Genomic DNA, 17286 nt, shown 5'->3' on the forward strand with positions numbered 1-17286 from the left:
CCCTGAAAGAAAAAGAGGAGAACCAAATACGTGAAATGATAAACTAAATCTCAGATGCCATGCTAATACAGCAAGTAGAAGAAAATTTATCATACCTAGTTTAGTGTTTTTACAAGCAAAGCCTCCAAGTACATAAGCCAATGATTTACTCCATTATATTTGACCAAAACAGTCCGCTACTTCAGACACTGCATTTACATGTAGATAACAGTCAAATCAATAATAACTCACCAAAAAAAGTAAAAACTTATACATCAATAGAAGACATCATTGCTCAGAACAAAATTAAACAACGAACAAAGGGACATGATGGCTGTAGTACATCATAAACTGTCAAATAAATGTCCACAATGTCAAACTGTAACCCATCTATATCTCACAAACAAAGAGCCACAAGCCTCCAAATGGGTAGTACTTACAACTCAACACTGAAATCCTAAAATCAGGATTGCCAAATGCAGAAAATTATCACATGATATTTTCAAAAAACTCTTTTTGCTTTTAAAAGTATGATACCTTTATGGAAACAAGCACTCTGTATTAACTTTGCAACTAACGAAAATCCTAATGCAGTAGCACCAAGTGAAAGAAAAACTCTAAATTTTCGCCAAAAATAGTAAAAATGAAGGACATACAATAGGATTAAATAATTGTCAAAAACTCTAAAACTCTACCATTGTTTGCATATTTTGCACATTTAAAATTAACGTAAGTTCCAATCTGCAAATCACACAATGCTGAGACAACTGAGCAGTACTGATTCTTGTCCTTTGTAAACTAAATATTCTCTGCTGAAACTTTAGTTCAAAGTAATAGAAATGTAGAACCTCAGAGCATAGATTGGAAACAAAGAAGAAATAGACAAATTGAGAGAAAATTACTTGCCTCATGAATTACAAGTTCACAGCCAGACGATCCAGAAGAACAAAGCCTCGCCTCGGTAGAAGCAGGCGCGCGATTGAAGATACGAGGACAACAAAGAACCTATCACAGTGACCACGATCAAGCCTGGCGACGATGTCAATGTCAGATCGCGCGTCGTGACCGGAAACTAACCGTGACGAGTGAAGAAGAAGCTGAGTGATACGAGTCAGTATGAAAACTAGTAAATTACAGTGAATATTTAGGCCATTGTTTTCGGGCCTGAATATCTTTTGGGCTATTAAAGTTAGGACTTGGGTCTTGGGCGTCTCGAACAGTTTGGGTTTGATTAAAAAAAATCGAGCGAACATAAAAAATTGGGCTCGAATTAGTTCGAGTTTGTTGTACTTTGTAGGAAAGCGAATCGAGTTAAATTTCTAACCGTAATCGGTTCGATTTCGATTGTTGATTTTTATTTTGTTTGACATAAAAACGAAAAACAAAAATCCTCCCGCCATCACACTCCTCTAGCGCCACCGCCGGTCCGCCACTAGAACTTCTGCTCGAGCTGATCTCCAACTTGCTTGCTTCTGTGTCAGTGTTTGTCCAATCGTTTTTATTTCTCTTTCTTTCTTAATTTTCATTAATTTGTTTTGCTTATTGACATTTTATGCATTGTTTCTGAATAATTAGCAGACATGGAAACCGATGAGCCACAACGCGTGCTTCCATTTCAACTACAATTCGATAAACCTGTTCCGTCACAGGTTCAAGATTAACAATTTACTATAAATTCTGTTGTATTTATATTATTCTTGTCTTGTATTTTAGCTGCTTAATCATTGTTTGTAGATTAAAATCGCTGAGTGGAACCCAGAGAAGGATTTACTGGCTATGGTTACTGAGGACTCCAAGATTTTACTGCATCGTTTCAATTGGCAGAGGCTATGGACTATTTCTCCTGGTACTTCAATTCCCCTAATTTCTTTGTACACTGAAAAAAAAAAAAGAAGAAGCAATTTTTTCTCTATAAATGCTACTTTTATATGTACCCAAATGAAGATTTAAAATAATTTGTTCAAATGGTGATGCCCGTGAACTATGGTCATTTCTAGTGCATGCGGTTCTGTGGAGGTCATTAGAAGTCAGTCGTATTGTAATGATTTTGTCTCTGTGTTATTTTTATTTACTTTTTTTTGGTATCCCTTGGTCTCCTTCTATGCTTCATGAACTGCTATCACATCACGTTATATTTCCTATTCTACGCTTGGTATTTGTTTGGGTGTGTTGTAGTAGTAGGTTAACTTTTATAAATTCTTTGTCCAGGAAAGTGCATCACATCGTTATGTTGGCGCCCAGATGGTAAAGCAATAGCAGCTGGTCTTGAAGACGGAACAGTTTCGTTGCATGATGTTGAAGTGAGTGGCATTTTGGTTTTACCTTTATCCATTTAGCTTTTTGCTTTTGTGTGGAAATTTAAAACTCTGCTATAAGAATGATTGATGCATCATAGTTGCTTTCCTTCATTGTCTGTGTTTGATCCTCAATTTTCCTTTTGTAAACCAGAATGGAAAGCTGTTGAGAAGCTTAAAGTCTCATACCGTTGCTGTTGTGTGTCTTAATTGGGAAGAAGATGTACATCCGGTTAGTGTTTCCTTTATTTTATTCACAAGCCTTGCTAACTTTGAGTTTTTGTCAGCTTGATAAAAGTTGTGTTTCCTTAAATGGGTAAATAATGTTTCATTGCACACGAAGGATTCAATGTTGGACTATATTGATAGATCTCTAGATCTGATGGTTGATAAATGTTCACTAATTGGTAAAGTGTATTTACACCTAGTAACCAAGTTTCTGCTTTAATATGTGTAGCTTTCGCCGCTTTTATAACATGCGTGCCGGCTTGGTGTTACTTATTTTTAGTTGATGTTTTCTCGAACCTTTTCAAGAATGATATATATTCTCATTTTGATCATTTCCTTTCTCACTTCCAGGGTGATCCCGGTAATAACTCTATATATGAAGACCGCACTTCCCGTTTTTTCCCTCCTGATCCCAGGGTTCCTCGGATGCCGGGACTTGTTTCTGGTGACAGTGGTTTCATAGATGGCAGTGAAGATTCATTTCGGGAACTTTCTAGCCCTTCACATCAGCGTTTTAACATCCTATGTAGTGGAGACAAAGATGGAACTATATGCTTTAGCATTTTTGGAATATTTCCAATAGCAAAAATTGTAAGTAATTTATCTGATCTTGAAAGACATTGGAAGCTTCATAAGTCGTGCATATTTACATTTGTCACGTAGAGGGTGGTTATGGCTAGACTTTGTTACTACTCTCATGGCTGATTGAATGTTAATAGATGTTTAAGGGTTCCTACTAAAAAAAAAAGTGTTCAGGCAACGGAACATTAATTTAATTAAGTTTAAAGTTTCTGAATGGACAAAATAATTATCATATGATGTTTTGTTTCTGAAATTCTGTTTATTGTGTTTAATTCTCTCCGGTAAACTTGATGACCTGCATATCAATCTTCCAGAATATACACAAGCTTTGTGCCCCTCATTTAGATAAAGGAGCTATGTATCGGCTGGTTAATTCTTCCATCTACAAGGTATGTCCATCTTCAATGCAGGTTTGCCTTCCAAAGCCATAAGATAGAGGAAATATCTGATTTGGTTATGTGGTTGTTCCCTTAGGTTTCTTTGTCAAAAGATCTTCGTCGTTTGATTGTCATGTGCTCAGGAGAGCTTGTTGAGGTTGAATCAAGAGAGAGACAAATGGATGGTCAAAGTATGCATGGCTTGCACTGCTTAGCCCTTGATACATCAATATTTGCTAAGAGGTAACTTTATAAAGAGTCTGGAATGTCCGAGGCGTGTTTGAAAATTATAAATGTGGATGTGGCTCAATTACCATTACTGAGTGGGTGAATTTCGCCTCTTTAGTCTTTAGTATTATCTCTGAAATGGCACGGTTCTTGCTTACAGGCTTACTATTTAAAACTAGGGATGTATGTGAATTAATTTAAGCCGTGATGCAAATTATTTTCTTTTTCGCTCACTCTTACAGCAGTTTCTCCTAATCTGAACATAGGAAAAACGAGCTCCATCAGGTGGCCCAACAAGCTTCAAATATCGAGGATCTAAATGAGGTCATCCGAGCTTCACTATCTGTTATGTATAAGCAGTGGTCTGATGCCATGCATACTTTTCATGAAAAGTTTGATCCCCTTTCTTCTCTGATTGCCGACCATGGTACCTGATACTTCGCTAAAATACATTCAAATGTTTCCGTATTGCTTTTCACATTCATCATATTCTTGCTTTTCATCCTGTAGGACTGGACTCATCACCACAAGAAGAGTTTCTGAGCCTTCTAGGTGGTGCTCGAACTAGTCCACCAATTCATCAATTTCTAGTTAACTCTCTTGGTGAAACGGTATGTTTAGATAAACAAAGTTGTCCTTCCTCAAAAAATAACTAAAAAATATAGAGATTAAAATTTTGATCTGTGAATAATTATTTGCCAGGGTGTGAAACGTGTGTCAAAAGCTGTTTGTAGTGCTGGGAAAGAGCTTCAGCATATTGCTCTTGATCACCTCCAGGTGCAATGAACTTTTAGCAATTTCATCTTTTTAAACTGATTTGGATCAGTGAATAATCAACCAGTGTAAACAAGGGAAAATTGTGATCACACTAATCTAAAGCAAGCATTACATCTTAACCTGTTGAATTCCATTTGTTTCATCTAAATGTGGTGTTTCTCTGTATGTGTTCCTTCCTTGGATATGGATAGTTCAGAGAAGCCATGTAGCTGACTCTAGTTAGCTTGGGACTTGGGACTAACGCTGGTCTGTTAGTGCTGTGTTTTATCTTTCCCGCTGGTTGGACAGAAGCTAATTTTTTTTATGCTTTTCTTAGCCTGCTGCAGAAATTATTGCTTTTCGAGTGGGAGAACTAAGAGGCCTTTCAAAATGGCGTGCACGTTATAAGGGCATTGGTTTGGACGAGTCACTTGTCAATGATGCTACAGAAAAAGCAGGCATGCTACTTGTACAGATGGAAAGGTTTATGAAGGTGTTTTCATCAGTGGTGCAGCAGGTGAGTAAAACTAAGTCAATTTGTATTTCTTGTTAAACTATAACACCCACCATCATTTTTTTTTGCCTGTAATCTATCATTTCCTTTTAACGGTGGCACTACTTTTATGTTGAGATGCTGGCGTTTGTTGAATTCTTTCAGTTTTCCAATTTCTTCAACTGGTTATTAAAATGCATCAAGTTTCTTATGCAAGAAACAAGTGAGCACCTTCTGCAATACAATAGGTTTGTCTAAGGTGTTTTTCATCTTGAATCTAGTAGTTGATGTATGTTTACTATGCTTTCGTTATATCTTTCTTTCCTTTGGCAGTGAACTTATTGTCATATTCTTGAAGTTTTTGTACGATCAAGATCCAGTTGGGAATTTGTTGGACCTATCTGAAGTTGATCATTATGTTGAAATTGATTCGTAAGCAATGCTTCCTTTTCCCCTTGATGGATTTCCTGCTTGCCATATAACACAATGCATATTACCGCATTATGTAATTTGATAATTATAACATGTGCATATAATTGTTTTCCAGTATGTCTGGAAGTTTCTTAGACAACCATAAAGAGACCAAATATCTGGAAAAAAAAAAAACTTAATATCCTACTGAACTGCTTCCTACTGTCCATTCTAACTACAAACTTTGTATTTGGCATTAACTTTTTCAAAAGCAACTTGAAACATGGCATAAAATCTTAGGAAGGAAGAAATGGTTTGAATCAAGTCTCTAAAAATGTATGCTTAACATTTGCGTGAGTGCAAAGAAAGGGGAAAACATTTACAGCAATGTTTCCATATCTGCATAATTTATGTACATTTTCATTTAGGTGCATGCATTTCATTATCATGGCTCGCCATGTAAACAATATTTTGTGCTGATTTTTCTAGGGACACAATGCAGAGAGCCAGAGAACTAGTACAGTTTGGTGGATTTTCAGATTGTGATTTTCTTCAGAGGACACTGGCTAAGGAATTTCGACTGATGGAGTCCAGGTACTTTGCTTCAAATGCTCGAATTTTTCCTGGAAGTGACACACACACAATGTATCGGAACTTCTTCGATACATGCACGCACATACATTTAATGCAGCGCCTACCATCTCCCTGCTTGTTGCATTTGAATATTTCTTTTTAACTGTACATAATACGGAGTAGTATGATTACCACTGATGGATTCTCTTGTGTAGTTTCAAGGAGGCTTTTGTAATGCCCTTCAATACTATTTCGGAAAAGATAAGTTGTAAGGTTTTGCTTCCACTATTTCCGATGTTGTCTTCTCCAGCATCTACATCCGTCACTATTCCTACGTCAGTCTCATACTATGAGGTACTAATTTAAATTGTTTGCCCTCCCTTTTGCTCGTCTTTGACAAAAATATTTACTTTTCTGGGGTAACCATGTCAATTATAAGTAAAAAACAAGCTTATCTTCTTGCAGGATATTTCTGGTGATGTTTCTGGACATGAGAAATGCGACAATGGGTTAGTCGGTTATGTATCCTTTCGTATACCTGATGAGCCTTTCCCAGAGATTGCAAATTGTATAGGCATAGCAAGAGGGTTCATGCATGAGTTAAGTGGGGAAGAGAGTTCACTGGAAGCCGTGTTGGTGTCTGTTCCTACTGGTTATCATTGTGTCGACGTGTCCCTGTATAAGGTAAACCCAAGGATTTTCTGTCCTAGCCTCAGTTTTTCTAAATCATCATGTAACTCATTCTTCTTAAACAGGATAATCAAATCGTTTTGCTACTGAATAAATCATCGACTTCATCTGAGAGCTCTGGGGAAGCCCTTATGATGATAGTTCTAGCAAGAGACCTTCCATTCATTAGACTTCCAAGATCCATTTATCCAAACTTATGGACGTTACATGAGTTGAAGGTATTGTTTGCTTTTCTCTAATTTGCACATGATATTTTATTTTATTTTTATTTTGCTTTTACTCCCATTTTTGTTGTAAAATCTCACTTTTGATATTGACAGCTCTGTTCATTTGACCAATCCAATTATTCTTTACGCAATCAGTTACTTAATTGTGTCTTGCATTTAGGATTCTGTTGTTTATTTGGAAATCGAGAATGAAAAAGTTCGTGGTATTCCACATTCAGTAAGCGCTCCGTTGGCAGTCAGTGGTAAGTCCATTAAGTTGTACTATGATGAGAACTAAAATATTGTCAATAAGGTCGAATTGACACAAGAGATTATGCTTTACATGACATGTTTTGATAATTACTCGCAGCGTCACGGGGTGTTGCTTGTGTTTTCGGTACAAGAAAGCGAGCTCTGGTCTACATACTGGAGGAAGATGAAGACGAAGTATCAGATACAGAAGAATAAAACACCTATTTAGCATTTTTTTTTCCCTTTTTTTTATTTAAACATCATTTTATAAATATATAAATCGAGTTCGTGACTGAATTTATGTCAATGCATGACATAAATTGTTCATTATTGTAATATTTATTTATGTGTTTATTTAAGTGATAATATATACATTTTATTTTGCAATAATGAAAGAAATTTTAAAAAAAACGTTCGTTATGAATCACAAAATTGTGGTTTAGAGGCGATAAATACAATCATGTTTTGTATACAGAAACGGTTCCAGAAAATGTGTTATACATTTTTTTTAAGTAAAAGTAGATTCATTCCAAAAAGCTTATTTGTCTTATGGAGAATCAAATAAGGAACATGTGTCCTAATAAAATATAATATTTGTTCCGTATAAAATTAGATGTAAATTTAAAAGATTTTATATAAATAAAAAAAATAAAAGCATGTATTAGCAATTTGGAAACATAGCTATTAACAAATGTTATTACATGCAAAAATATGCTGAAATGATCAAATTTTATGGGATCCGGCGAGGTTTTTCTAGAAACATCAATTAAAACGTCATGTATCTTTAAGTGAAATAGTCCTCAAATTTTAAGGAGTAGTTGTCTCGACTAAATACCTAAACGTGATACGGGGGATGATATAGACTTAAATTACTGTAATTATTAAGGATGAAACATACGGTTTAGCCTAATATGTAACATGTTGGATTGATCACACCTATTAAACTTGAAAAGAAAAACAATACAAACTCGAATTGATTAATCAGATCATCGGACTGACCGTAAGTGAGTTCAATAACTCAAGTCATTTGATTGCACAGTAATTATTAAATCCAGTCAGATTGAGATGGACTGAAATATATTTTATTTTAACTTAAATTGTATTTTAATTGAATTTTGATCCAACTCATTATCAAAAACAATTAAAAAAATTGATCTAACTGGAACCAATTCGATCTAATTGGAACATATATTTGCCCGAACCTAATCCTAACCTCTACCTACTTACTACCTATCCTATCCGTGAACACCTGACGGCTCCGTCAGGTCCCCTCAACAAATCATAACGGCAAGTATCCTCCGTTAAGCGAATCTAACGGAGAGAAATTTGGCGGGAACAAGCATCAGCTACGTGTAACGTGGCGCAATTCTATTGGCGCATTTATGTATGTATGTCTCAGAATAGGCATGTGCATACCATTATGCTAATGTTTTCGCGCGCTTTAGAGGACAGAGAAAAGGGTCTCCTTCAGTGCTTAGCTCAAAAAGAGTATAGAGAGAGAGACAGAGAGAGATACTGAGACTGAGACTGAGAAAAAAATTATAGGTTTTCCTTTTCATGATCAGCTGCTATACTGAGCTACACTGAAACAGTTAAGAGTTCAGCTTCCCTTTTCCTTTTTTGGTGCCTGAAAGCTTCCCGTTTTTGCCGGAACTCCGAGCTACGGTTTTATTGTACCGGATCTCAGGTCAGTGAAGGAACGTTTCCCAGATCTGTTCCTGTATTGGGTAGAATCTCTTGGATATTTCATTTTTAAATTTTTATTTATTTTTTACCTTTTTTTCATGTAAATTTAGTTTAGTTTGCGTTATTGTTTTAAGTTTTAAAATGCTGATTTTTTTTTTTTTCAATCTGGTGGTCTGGGCTTGAGATTGACGACGACCTTATTTGAAACCGATTCTATAATTAGCTAAAATTTCAAAGAGGAGATGGGTGTTGATTGAAGTTGAGTTTCTCTCAGGGGGTTTAGTTTTGGAACAGTTCAGCTGAGTTTTAACAATGACGAACGTCAAGGAAGCCAAAAGCTTGGAGGCTGATGGGTTAGAAGCTAGATTGGTAAACTGGTGCAAGGTACGCCTCCCCCAAATTTATCTTTAATTTCCTTTTGATGTTAAATTTATGCCTCTTATATTGATAGCCAAGTTTTTATTGCAGAGATTATCAATGGATGACAATAAGATGACACTAGCGATGAAACTACTCAAAGAAACCAAGGACGCTCTGTTGGAAACCCTCACTGGTTTTGGAAATGGAACTGTAGGCTATTTACAGCTTTTACTTTTTTACTTTTATTCTTGTTATCTGAGGCATAGGAAACTTTAAAGTTTCTTTCCATGATGTTCTCTGATTACATTTCCCTGCAACAGTCGGACGAGGCAGAACAGTATTGGTTTGCTGGTATTTTATTCACAATGACCAAGTTAGAGAAGAGTGCAGGCAGCTCATCACAAGGATCTAACAGTCACACCTTGAGTTTGTGCCAAATATTGAGAGTTGCAAACTTGAGGTATGAGCATTCCAAGAAACACAACAAACTCGATACATTTTATTTCTAGTTCCAAGTGAGATTAACATTGTTTTCATTCTGTACCGTTTACAGCATTGGGAACTTTTTTAAGGAGCTGCCACATTTTATGGCAAAGGCCTGTCCATTCTTCAGTGGGTTTTATGGTACCGATTGGCAAAAAAACTAGAGGTATGGCACAAAAGAGATAATGCTCATATTTAGAGGGCTGAGTCCTGGTAGCTGCACTTATCTACATAAGCATGTTTTCTTTTGTATGCATTTCACCGTGATTTGTTGCTTCTTTCAGGTTGATCAACTCTCGGCCAATTATGTGCATATGTGCTGCTTGAGCCAGTGAGTATTGCATCCTTTCCTTTTCTACATGCGTTCTAACTAGTTTTATGGCGTTTCATGTTGCATGGGCTAAAAGTGTCATTCTTTTGCTGTCATAAAAATTAACTACATCTAGTTTTCCAGAGCAGCTTCAGTTTCATGTGGTTAGGAGGGCATACAATAAGCGATTTCCTAATTGTGACATTATATTGTATTTCTTGTTACAAGGACATACAAACGTGGATATAAAGAACTATTCCTGACAAGTGGTTCCAAAGAGGAAAAGGAGTCAGCTTTTGCCAACACCAGCAGTCATGTTTCTGAATACCAACGATTTGGATGGCTATTGTTTTTGGTGCTGCGTGTACACGCATTCAATAGTTTCAGAGATCTTATCTCCAGCACCAATGGTGTTGTTTCTGTACTGGTCAGTTTATCTTTCTCTGGTTGTTGATTCCTGCAGTTTATCCGACTCATTTATTGTTTCTGTGTACTTTTTGGTTAAAAAGCTATATGTAATACAATGTCTGAACAGAAACTGTAATTGAGTATCCTTCTTTATACACTTATACTGTACCAAGCTCTTGTATGTGATATTAAATTTGTCGCCGCCTCTTCAACATCATGTAGTAATGAGATATAGAATTATGATTGCTTATCTACAATGATTTTGTGACAGGCTATTTTGATCATACATGTTCCTACGCACTTCCGAAATTTCAACATCAGCGACTCTCAGCGCTTTGGTAATTACGTGATTTGTCCGTGTTTTATTTTTTTCCTAGTTGAGGGGGTTGTATTTCTCACTCGTTGCTTAGCGGTTTTTGTATTCACACCAGTTACTTTCTTGTTGTGGTCCAGTTAAGAATGGAGAAAAAGGTGTAGACTTGATTGGCTCACTGTGTGGCATCTACAATACTGCAGAAGATGATTTGAGGTTAACACTGGAGAAGGCCAACAGTTTAGTAGTTAATTTTTTAAAGAAAAAGCCAGGCAAAGCATCTGACTGTAAAGTTGAAACCCTTCAGAACATTGACACCGGTTAGTCTGCCAGTTTTCCGTATATTTAGTTTACGTTTCACACCAATTGAATTTTCTTCCTTCCCATTTTTGAGCTCCGGTCCTGAACCCTCTCTTATGCAGATGGTTTGACCTATTTTGAAGAACTGATGGAGGAATCATCTCTAATAACCAGTTTGAGTATCTTAGACAAAATTTATGATGATGCTGTTGGCAACCAGGTAGAACTAGATGAAAGGTTATTTATCAATGAGGGTGATAGCTTACTTGCATCAGGAGCCAGTATGGGTGTGCCCCTATTAATACTGTTGTCAAGGTATGTTTCAGTGTGCTATGCATTTCGAAGAACTAGTAGTTCCTTTGATTGATCAGTTTCCTGATTAGTGAAAACAAGACTTATAGTAACTTATTTTCTGTAGAGAAAGTTTGATTCAATATCTTCACCAACAAAGACGATGAATATTTCGCTCTCTCCCCATCGATCACCTGCATCCCATGCAAATGGCCTGGGTGGTGTTAATTCAAAGATGGCAGCTACACCAGTGAGCATGGCGATGACTACTGCAAAGTGGCTTCGAACTGTCATTGCGCCACTTCCGTCAGAAACCTTCACCAGATTTAGAGTCCTTCTTGGCAGCCTGTGATAAGGATGAGAGCAATGAAGTGAAACGCAGGCACGGATAATTTTAGCGGCTATATTTCCGAATATTTATCTGGGCGAACGGTCTGGGACAGGCTTACAGAATGCAAACCTAATGGACAACATTTGGGCTACACAGCGGAGATCGGAAACACTTAAGTTATATTACAGAGTTTTGGAATCCCTGTGCAAAGCAGAGGCTCAATTATTACAGGGAAATAATTTGACCTCAATATTAACTAATGAGAGGTTCCATAGGTGTATGCTCGCCTGTTCTGCTGAGATAGTTTTGGCAACACATAAGACTGTCACGATGTTGTTTCCTACAGTTTTGGAGAGAACTGGAATCACAGCCTTTGATCTTAGCAAGGTGATTGAGACTTTCATCCGACATGAGGATACTCTTCCTAGAGAATTAAGGCGTCATCTGAATTCTTTAGAGGAGCGACTTTTGGAGAGCATGGTTTGGGAAAAGGGATCCTCAATGTACAATTCTTTGACAGTAGCAAGACAAGCCTTGTCTACAGAGATAAACCGTCTTGGGTTGTTAGCTGAGCCTATGCTATCTTTGGATGCAATCGCTGTCCTTAATGATTCTTCTGCAACATCTTTACAGAAGAATGACACTTTGGCAGGTTAGTGGACATCTTTCCCTAACTTTTATGCCTCAGATGTACCCCATCAGTTGACTTGTTCAGTATGTCAGACCCTGATATTGAAAATGAAAGGTTTATGTTGCATTCAAGTGTAAATGTAGCAAGTGATAGGATTTCCTTTTATCTTTTCTGATAATGATTTGTCGAGAATCCTATGGAATGTAACTGGAAATCTTTATTCTTTTTGATTTCCAGGTCAGAATGCGGAGATCAGATCTCCAAAGAGACCTTGCAACGACTATAGGAGTGTATTGGGTGAACGGAATTCATTTACATCACCAGTGAAAGACCGGTCACTTGCCTTCAATAACCTCAAGTCAAAGCTTCAACCGCCCCTTTGCAATCTGCATTTGCCAGGTACTAATCTAGTGGCTTGATGTGGCAAGTACATTTGTCATTTGTAATCACGGTTTTGAGTTTGATTTGGTTTTTTGGCAGTCCGACAAGGCCAATCAGGTGGCGGAGGGGAAACTTGTGCAGAAACTGCAATTGCTATATTCTTTAGTAAGGTACTAAATGTATTACAATTGAAATTGAGACCTTCCCTCATCTGCTCAGTAACTACTTCAAAAGTGTCATGTTGCCAGATCTATTTGTGTATTAGTGAATCAGCTGATTGTGGCCATCTAATTATAGATCAATCGAGTATTTCTAATAGTGACTTCCCCAGCTGGATTCATTTCCAATTTTATTGTGATTTTCCTTCTCACTTCGCTTGGATAAACTCTAAAATGTTGTGTGATTTTGACTTGTTTCAGATAAACAAGTTAGCTGCCGTCAGAATTAATGGCATGGTTGAAAGACTTCAATTGTCACAGCAGATGAGGGAGAGCATTTATCGTCTTTTCAGAAAATACTTAGTCAGCGGACGTCGCTGTTTCTTTAATCGCAACATTGACCAAATAATTCTGTGTTGTTTCTATGGCGTGGCCAAGGTATATACCCTTCAATGGATTATTGTTCAATGGTTTTGCATTTTTAATCCCTTCCCTCCATGCGCTGAATATAAAGCGGTCTGCAGATATCTCAAGTGACCCTGACTTTCAAAGATATAATTTACAATTACCGTAGGCAACCGCACTGTAAGACGCAAGTTTTCCGCAGTGTGTTTGTGGATAGTTCATCGCCACGGCGGAATGGGGTATGTTTTTCTTTTCTGCTTCTTTTTTCCGTTCAGCTGGTAGTTTTGGCTGGGATGAGTAACCCTTCGAAATGGTCAAATTATTGACAGCAGACAGGGAAGCAGCATGTGGATATCATCACATTCTACAATAAGATTTTTATTCCTTCCGTAAAGCCGTTGCTTGTAGAGATTGGCCCTGTTGCAACAATGGCAACAGCTAATCAGGCACCTGAAGTCAACCATAACACGGATGGTATAATATTTTAGTTTTGCATATTTATCTCGTTCTCTATTTGTAGAGTATTTTCTAAGATGCACTTTCCTCCCCTCTTTGGTTGTCCAGTCCAAACAGCTCAATGTATGGGATCGCCTAAAGTATCCACCTTTCCAAGCCTCCCTGATATGTCTCCAAAAAAAGTATCTGCAACACACAATGTATATGTTTCTCCCTTGCGGACATCCAAGGTAGCTTTCTATGCTTCTGAATCTCCTGTCAAGTCAACATTCCGATTTGACCAGTCTGTAGCAAGTTTTTTGCTTTATGAGTTGTTTGACATCCGGCTATTTTCATCTGGATATGTAATGTAATTTGACAGATGGATGTGTTGATCTCACCTACCTCGAAGAGCTACTATGCATGTGTCGGAGAAAGCACCCGAGCTTATCAAAGCCCTTCTAAAGACCTCTCAGCCATCAATAACCGTTTGAATGGGTATGATTCTGTTAATGTTCAAAGTTTTAGCTTCCTTGTCCACTCCATATTTTACAATAAAATAAACATGGGTCTCCATGTTTTATTTGTTTCCAACAGGGCTCGGAAAGTTAGAGGTAGTCTTAACTTTGATGATGTTGATGTGGGCTTGGTAAGCGATTCAATGATTGGCAACAGCCTCTGCTTACAGAATGGACCTCTAAAATCTGAGCAGCCTGACTCGTGATTGACTCGTTCATTACCTTTTTCTTGTAAATTCTGGTCCCTACCATTTCTAGTTATATGATGAACGGACTGTCGTTTGTCCATTCAGATATAGTTATTTTGATAGTATGACGTTGTAGGATGGGTTACTGTATGAGCGGTGATTATTGTAGAATAGTAGCCGCCACTAGCCATCTTCTGCTTTGTACGCTAGGCTAGTTTCTGACTGAAGTTGATTTGCCTTGACCAATTCAATAAATCTTTTGTTCTTCTTTAGTTGTTAGTCATTGCTGGCAAATAGATGGTAATTAGTCAGAAAGTATGAGACGATTGCTTTCGATTACTGTTAATTTAGTTATCGAACTCGGTAATTCTCTACAATTTTGATTGAAATTCAGACAGATCTCATGTTTGACTGATTCTAATTCAATTTCAGTTCAAAACTAATGCTGATGGGGTTCCATGTGAAACTAGTTTACTAATGCAAACTCTTAAAACATGATCACATGCGTCATCTAACCTTGAGAGGAAGACCAATATGAAATATGGAGTAACTAGTTGACTTGTCGACGAAGGCAATCATCAATCGTCTATTGTTGCTGGTAAACAAACAAGCATTCCAGATGAGCCATTCTTTTCATAGGACATGTATAAATTTAGTTATAAAGAGAGAGAAGATAGGAATTGGATGGAAGCAAATTTACTAACACCCATATAAAAGAAAAAAGAGCATAGGAAAGCAAATTGTCTCTATCCAGAGACTGATTGTTTGAGATTAACTTAACATGTCTGAGAGAGCATGCATGCGAAAGCATCATCCTAACACTACTACCCAAATCCACACATTCCCAATATGAAGTCAACTTTACAGGTCGGAGCTCCTAACCACCTTGAATGTTTTTAACAACACATTCTCACCAGAAACCTCGCCAAGGGATGCTTTGCTTCCACTAGGAGACACGATAACTCACTTTTTTTCTTTTCTTTTTTAAAGTTATTATTATTTTTTATAATTTTTTTTACATAGCACATCTCGACCAAGTCCAAGATGTCATTGACAGAGAAATTCAGGGAGATGCCCACTCAAAGTAATGGCAACATGCACCTCTGGTGACAGTCCAATTACCACAGCCGAAGAAAGCACTTTCCCTGTTTCGGGCCAGGCTTCCGAACCATTCCTTTGCTGCTCTTCACTCCACAGAAACAGCAAGGCAAATACTGGAGAACTGGCAGAGGAGTCGGTGGAGAAAACGGAAACTTCTTCTCAGGGGACTGCCTCCAACCATCCGGAGTCTGCCACGTCAGCGAGTTAGTAATGGCGAACCTGAAGCCTTTACGCATGAGAAGAGCAAGGAGGGCGCGCCGTATTCTTGGCATCGTCAAGACCACAGTGAGCACGACCCTGCCATGCAAGCCCTGACATTTCCCTGCTTCCTTTAGGTTACACCGAGCGCCACCATAAACCTCTTGGAATGGAACTTTTAAGTTAATCCATCTAGAAATCAAGAAAAAAAAATGATTTATGTCATATTATAGTATTGATTTCACAAAACAAGATGGGAAGGACAAAAGAAGAAAAATTCAGTTACCTGTTAAAATAAGGAGGCTTTCGTATCTTTTTGAATCTGCATTCCGATTCCAGCATCACACGACAATCCCAGTTCGACCATGTCACCACAGCAAAGTTGGAGTTCTTTATTCCTTTCTTCTCCAGCCATTTGTCATGCCTTAGGAGTGCCTCACTTAATGTAACACCTCTGTCCACCTATATCATACCGGACCAAGAATCAAATAAATAACCCAGCAATCAAACAAAAACATAGTGAATTGATAAAAGAACAATCTATATTCTCAAACAACCAATGCCAGTAGCAGAATTCATCAATATTCAAGCATCCAAAATTCTTAATACACGAGATCAGTCCGCTATTAGAACATAAAGCTCTTAAAATGCTGAAAGAGAAAGATAAGCTGACCTGAATTTGCTGGATGCCAGTCAGATCCCTACAAAAGTCGCTGAGATGCTGATTGCAAGTGGGACGCACATATGTTTGGAAACATGCCTCCAGTTGGCCAGTCATGCTATTCACTATGACAGAGGAAACTCAATTATCTCCTGCGGATGGGGATTCTTCTCTTTGTCACAAGTAGCCTCAAAGTCTATTACCACAAAATACTGGAAATTTTGAAACGGGAAGTCATAGGGATAAAATTGAGGAAACATGTTGAATGGCCCAAACTGAAATCGATTCTCCATAGGAAAGGGGTAACATTGGCTGTCAAAAGAATTAATTTGGTACTGCTGCAACTTTTGAGAATCAGGATGATAGGTTGACCATGAGCTAAATCACATGGGTATAAGGCTTATTGTGAAGTTGAAGGGGATTTTCAAGATACTCGCTACCTAATGGGTTACTGGTTCCACAACATCCCGCCTGAATTAATATTAACGTCATCTTTGAGTTCCGGACAGCCTTTCACAGGATTCCCAGTCAAGTTGACTGGGAATCCATTGTTCTGGAGGCATTGCAAGGATGCCTCGCAGTTTCTTTGCATAATTTCTGTAAGAAGGAAATGTTGCACTTCAGAAAATAATCAACTTATAAATTTGTTACGCTAGAATCACCATGAACGAACCCATGCAAATCACTGAAAAAGTATGGTATGCCTAGAATATGATAGCGACAATGTTGAGAATACAGCAAGAAAATGGATAGTACATCTATCATGCTTATCTATGATCAAGTAATATATATACTATTATACGTCAAAGATCTGTTGCAGAATAAATAACACATATAAAGTCTCTAGCCAATATCTTTAACTTCTAGCTTAGACTTGGCTACTTGGCCGTTTTCTATTCCCACGTAAGATATCCAGAATTATGGTATGACAACCCCAATAGACTCTTGATTACGATGATGGGCTTCAACCTCAGAGCACAAAGCCAACAACAGATTACAAAAGTAATAAGTTTCAAAAGACCAGACAAATGCACCCAGAGTTCAGAGCAGCTCAATATG

The 17286-nt window shown here is 37.6% G+C and overlaps 3 protein-coding genes across 3 annotated transcripts; 2 read left to right on the plus strand and 1 right to left on the minus strand.

The window, feature by feature from the left end:
- Positions 1–1556: 1556 nt before the first annotated feature.
- On the plus strand, positions 1557–7285 carry LOC139881528 (anaphase-promoting complex subunit 4-like). The gene is made up of 19 exons (XM_071865982.1): positions 1557–1628; positions 1714–1825; positions 2188–2279; positions 2428–2511; positions 2853–3092; positions 3398–3472; positions 3558–3703; positions 3955–4115; positions 4199–4299; positions 4391–4465; positions 4782–4961; positions 5103–5185; positions 5271–5369; positions 5838–5942; positions 6137–6275; positions 6387–6605; positions 6677–6829; positions 6999–7080; positions 7188–7285. Exons 1-19 carry the CDS (start codon positions 1560–1562, stop codon positions 7283–7285), a joined length of 2313 nt encoding a protein of 770 aa, XP_071722083.1. The 5' UTR covers positions 1557–1559.
- A 1782-nt stretch (positions 7286–9067) lies between these two features.
- LOC139881529 (retinoblastoma-related protein-like) lies at positions 9068–14285 on the plus strand. The gene is given in 22 exon segments (XM_071865983.1): positions 9068–9139; positions 9224–9325; positions 9436–9575; positions 9669–9758; positions 9876–9929; positions 10137–10335; positions 10588–10654; positions 10770–10949; positions 11052–11248; positions 11348–11530; positions 11532–11601; positions 11604–12203; positions 12420–12554; positions 12557–12581; positions 12663–12674; positions 12676–12733; positions 12983–13159; positions 13246–13365; positions 13456–13600; positions 13700–13812; positions 13944–14059; positions 14159–14285. Coding segments are annotated over 22 exon segments (2982 nt in total).
- Positions 14286–15330: 1045 nt separating this feature from the next.
- On the minus strand, positions 15331–16719 carry LOC139881530 (uncharacterized). The gene is given in 8 exon segments (XM_071865985.1): positions 15331–15408; positions 15410–15619; positions 15621–15691; positions 15694–15758; positions 15853–16028; positions 16240–16361; positions 16364–16611; positions 16613–16719. Coding segments are annotated over 8 exon segments (1077 nt in total).
- Between the last annotated feature and the right edge of the window lie 567 nt (positions 16720–17286).

This window comes from Rutidosis leptorrhynchoides, unplaced genomic scaffold, assembly GCF_046630445.1.
Source record: "Rutidosis leptorrhynchoides isolate AG116_Rl617_1_P2 unplaced genomic scaffold, CSIRO_AGI_Rlap_v1 contig17, whole genome shotgun sequence".
In the NCBI taxonomy this organism is placed as follows: Eukaryota; Viridiplantae; Streptophyta; class Magnoliopsida; order Asterales; family Asteraceae; genus Rutidosis; species Rutidosis leptorrhynchoides.

Bases quoted from the DNA above. Each gene is read 5' to 3' on its own strand.
- LOC139881528 (XM_071865982.1), top strand. From the start codon at position 1,560: ATGGAAACCGATGAGCCACAACGCGTGCTTCCATTTCAACTACAATTC. The intron at 3,704-3,954 runs GTAACTTTATAA...ATCTGAACATAG, and splicing joins ACATCAATATTTGCTAAGAG to GAAAAACGAGCTCCATCAGG. The intron at 4,962-5,102 runs GTGAGTAAAACT...GAATTCTTTCAG, and splicing joins TTTCATCAGTGGTGCAGCAG to TTTTCCAATTTCTTCAACTG.